At 46.4% G+C, this 5,000-nt stretch overlaps 1 protein-coding gene across 2 annotated transcripts in view; it reads left to right on the forward strand.

Annotated features, from left to right (window-relative positions):
* The window catches only part of ctc1 (CTS telomere maintenance complex component 1), a 37,027-nt gene that overhangs the window by 9,003 nt on the left and 23,024 nt on the right, over nt 1-5,000 (forward strand). For both annotated transcript variants that reach the window (XM_078245213.1, XM_078245212.1), the window contains exons 9-10: nt 423-652; nt 2,217-2,367. In XM_078245213.1, coding sequence (XP_078101339.1) covers nt 423-652; nt 2,217-2,367 — 381 coding nt within the window. The remainder of the gene's footprint in view (nt 1-422; nt 653-2,216; nt 2,368-5,000) is intronic.

Raw genomic sequence — 5,000 nt, forward strand, 5'->3', positions numbered from 1 at the left:
GTTCACTTGAAACTAGTAAGCATCGTGGTGCATTCAAAGTTATTGTAAAATACCCTACTATTACCCTATATTTTTAAGTATCGGTTCAGGCACCGTTTAGGTACTCGGTATCGGCCGATACGCAAGTTCAGGTATCAGAATTGGTATCGGGAAGCAAAAAATGGTATCGGACCATCTCTAGTTTTAAAAGTATTGTTTTAGCACCGGTATCCAACCGATCCCCAACCCTAGTGACTGGAGTCAATCAGTAACACGATGAGTTACCAGAAGAATTCAGACAATACATTTATACCGTTACATTCCTCAGTAAAGCAGAGAATCAGCACTCCACCAACCGATCATCCATCCATCCATCTTCATCCGCTTATCCGGGGTCGGGTCTCCACCAACCGATCATTATCATTAATAAAGTTATCTTGCAGCTGCATCACGTGCACTTCCTGTACCGGCCGTGCCCAGACTTTCCTCCCAGCATGCTTTGCACCTGTCTGCGCTCCAGCCTGCGGGTCAGCGCCTTCAGCCGGGCGGCGAGCGACTCGCCCGACACCCGCTGCCCCACCGACGGTGTGTTACCACGGTTACTGCTGGAGAAGAACATGGGCGTGTCTCAGTACCTGTGGGCGTGTCACCTGAGCTCCCAGCTCGCTCGCAGGTAACACACACCTGGACAGGTAACACACACCTGGACAGTTAACACACACCTGGACAGGTAACACAATACCTGGACAGGTAACACACACCTGGACAGGTAACACACACACCTGGACAGGTAACTAACCCCTGGACAGTTAACACACACCTGGACAGGTAACACACACCTGGACAGGTAACTAACACCTGGACAGGTAACTAACACCTGGATAGGTAACACTCACCTGGACAGGTAACACTCACCTGGACAGGTAACTAACATATGGACAGGTAACTAACACCTGGACAGGTAACACACACCTGGACAGGTAACACACACCTGGACAGGTAACACACACCTGGATAGGTAACACACACCTGGACAGGTAACTTAACACCTGGACAGGTAACACACACCTGGACAGGTAACTAACACCTGGACAGGTAACACACACCTGGACAGGTAACACCTGGACAGGTAACTAACACCTGGACAGGTAACACACACCTGGACAGGTAACTCACACCTGGACAGGTAACAAACACCTGGACAGGTAACTAACCCCTGGACAGGTAACACACACCTGGACAGGTAACACACACCTGGACAGGTAACTAACACCTGGATAGGTAACACTCACCTGGACAGATAACTAACACCTGGACATGTAACTAACACCTGGACAGGTAACTAACACCTGGATAGGTAACACACACCTGGACAGATAACTAACACCTGGACATGTAACTAACACCTGGACAGGTAACTAACACCTGGACATGTAACTAACACCTGGACAGGTAACTAACACCTGGATAGGTAACACTCACCTGGACAGATAACTAACACCTGGACATGTAACTAACACCTGGACAGGTAACTAACACCTGGACAGGTAACACACACCTGGACAGGTAACTAACACCTGGACAGGTAACACACACCTGGACAGGTAACACACACCTGGACAGGTAACTAACACCTGGACAGGTAACACACACCTGCACAGGTAACACACACCTGGACAGGTAACTAACACCTGGATAGGTAACACTCACCTGGACAGGTAACTAACACCTGGACAGGTAACTAACACCTGGACAGGTAACTAACTTACTGTCTGTCTGCCTCTCTGTCTGTCTCTCTAACTGTCTGTCTGTCTCTCTAACTGTCTGTCTGCCTGTCTCTCTAACTGTCTGTCTGTCTGTCTCTCTAACTCTGCCTCTCTAACTGTCTGTCTCTCTACCTGTCTGTGTCTGTCTATCTAACTGTCTGTCTCTCTAACTGTCTGTCTCTCTAACTCTGCGTTTCTAACTGTCTGTCTCTCTACCTGTCTGTGTCTATCTCTCTAACTGTCTGTCTCTACCTCTCTTTCTGTCTCTCTAACTGTCTGTCTGCCTCTCTAACTGTCTGTCTCTACCTCTCTGTCTGTCTCTCTAACTGTCTGTCTGCCTCTCTAACTCTGCCTCTCTGTCTGTCTCTCTAACTGTCTGTCTCTCTAACTGTCTGTCTCTCTACCTGTCTGTGTCTGTCTCTACCTCTCTACCTGTCTGTCTCTCTAACTGTCTGTCTCTCTCTCTGTCAGTCTGGTTCCAGGTGTGCTGAAGCAGCAGCAGTGTGTGTGTGTGTTGTCATGGAAACTGATGGAGTGTGTGTGGAGACGAGGACGAGGACGAGGAAGGAGAGACATCTACTCAGAGATGTTGGACGAGCCGCACACCTGTCCTCTGACACAGGTACATACTACTTCCTGTTGGCTCTACACTCCCAATAATAGGAGAAACAAGCTGGTGTCTCTGTGTCTCTACAGTACTGTGTCTCTGTGTCTCTACAGTACTGTGTCTCTGTGTCCCTACAGTACTGTGTCTCTGTGTCCCTACAGTACTGTGTCTCTGTGTCCCTACAGTACTGTGTCTCTGTGTCCCTACAGTACTGTGTCTCTACAGTACTGTGTGTCTCTGTGTCCCTACAGTACTGTGTGTCTCTGTGTCTCTACAGTACTGTGTGTCTCTGTGTCTCTACAGTACTGTCTCTGTGTCTCTACAGTACAGTGTCTCTGTGTCTCTACAGTACTGTGTGTCTCTGTGTCTCTACAGTACTGTGTCTCTGTGTCCCTACAGTACTGTGTGTGTCTGTGTCTCTACAGTACTGTGTGTCTCTGTGTCTCTACAGTACTGTGTCTCTGTGTCTCTACAGTACTGTGTCTCTGTGTCTCTACAGTACTGTCTCTGTGTCTCTACAGTACTGTGTCTCTGTGTCTCTACAGTACTGTGTGTCTCTGTGTCCCTACAGTACTGTGTGTCTCTGTGTCTCTACAGTACTGTCTCTGTGTCTCTACAGTACAGTGTCTCTGTGTCTCTACAGTACTGTGTGTCTCTGTGTCTCTACAGTACTGTGTGTCTCTGTGTCTCTACAGTACTGTGTCTCTGTGTCCCTACAGTACTGTGTGTCTCTGTGTCTCTACAGTACTGTGTCTCTGTGTCCCTACAGTACTGTGTGTCTCTGTGTCTCTACAGTACTGTGTCTCTGTGTCTCTACAGTACTGTGTCTCTGTGTCTACAGTACTGTCTCTGTGTCTCTACAGTACTGTGTCTCTGTGTCTCTACAGTACTGTGTGTGTCTGTGTCTCTACAGTACAGTGTCTCTGTGTCTCTACAGTACAGTGTCTCTGTGTCTCTACAGTACTGTGTGTCTCTGTGTCTCTACAGTACTGTCTCTGTGTCTCTACAGTACAGTGTCTCTGTGTCTCTACAGTACTGTGTGTCTCTGTGTCTCTACAGTACTGTGTGTGTCTGTGTCTCTACAGTACTGTGTGTCTCTGTGTCTCTACAGTACTGTGTCTCTGTGTCTCTACAGTACTGTGCGTCTCTGTGTCTCTACAGTACAGTGTCTCTGTGTCCCTACAGTACTGTGTCTCTGTGTCCCTACAGTACTGTGTGTCTCTGTGTCTCTACAGTACTGTGTGTCTCTGTGTCTCTACAGTACTGTGTGTCTCTGTGTCTCTACAGTACTGTGTGTCTCTGTGTCTCTACAGTACTGTGTGTCTCTGTGTCTCTACTAGAGATGCACCGATTACAACTTTCTAGGCCGATTCCGATTTCATTTTTTCTAACCTCTTTACAGCACACACAAATATCTTTTCTTTAATAGAAAATGTTACATTTTGCATAGAACATAGAACATAGAACATAGAACATAGAACATTCTTTAAATAGTTAATTGATCGCTATAAAATACAACTATATCAATCTCTCCTGGTGGGAAATTATCACACATCTAATTTCCTTATTTTCACATCAATATCACACGAAACAAATGGGATATATTCAGCAAACTAAACTTCTGTATGTATGAAAACAGGTAATGGCAATAAAATATAAAAATAACAAATAAAAATAAAATAAATATAGCCTCAATGCAGTATAAAGATATTTCTCAAATCACACACACAGGCCTGTTTGAACGTCAACAGTAACGTTACCTGAAAACAGCGTGGAGTTCCTTTTTTAGCAAGTTTGCGTTATGTGTCATTGTGCATAAATGTGAACACTACCGTTGCTGTCAACGGGCTTATCTGCTAACGTTAGTTACCGACGGTTACCTCGGAACAATCCAGCAAATAGACCGTACCCTAGGGTGCTGTTACCTGAAACAGGTGATTTAACATCACCGCTCATTTTACAGTTTAACAACAAAACTAAACTCTTTAAAGATTACTATGTTTTTAATGTTGGTTTTAAGCGTTATGCACCCCCACTAACCTGGAAAGCGTTTTAAACAGTATCGTTAATACAGCGTGTCGGAGGAATACAGCGTCTCTGCGTCTCTTTTTTTTGTTTTTTTGTTTACAGCGTCTCCTACAGCGGCCAGCGGGGCGTCAGAGGCAGAGGAATCACAGCGTTTGCTAACGTTAGCTTCTTGTCCCATCTGGGGTCTGATAAACTCATCAAAGTCAGTGTGCCCAACGCTATTTTCCGATAAACTGTAGCTGTCATATTTCACGGGACCCGGGTGATTGCGGTTTTCATGTTCCAGTTTTTCAGCCTCGGAGGAGAGAGAGAGCGGCTGACTGTTGGAGCCGTGTATAATTACGACTTTATGACATTTCATAAACAGCTGATTGAGCGGCAGTGCGCCGCTGCTACATGCATACAGCAAAAACCCTGCATGTGCACGTGTGATGTTGTTGTTGGGCGATGTAAATCATGCGGCGCCCGAGTGCATTTGACCGGCATAAAATCGGCATATGTCAGTCTGACCGGCGGTGCCGGTCATGGCCGATCACGTGAAGATCGGCCATGACCGGTCACCGGCCGGTCAATCAGTGCATCTCTAGTCTCTACAGTACTGTGTCTCTGTGTCTCTCCAG

This window comes from Sander vitreus, unplaced genomic scaffold (assembly GCF_031162955.1).
Source record: "Sander vitreus isolate 19-12246 unplaced genomic scaffold, sanVit1 ctg414_0, whole genome shotgun sequence".
NCBI classification, from domain to species: Eukaryota; Metazoa; Chordata; class Actinopteri; order Perciformes; family Percidae; genus Sander; species Sander vitreus.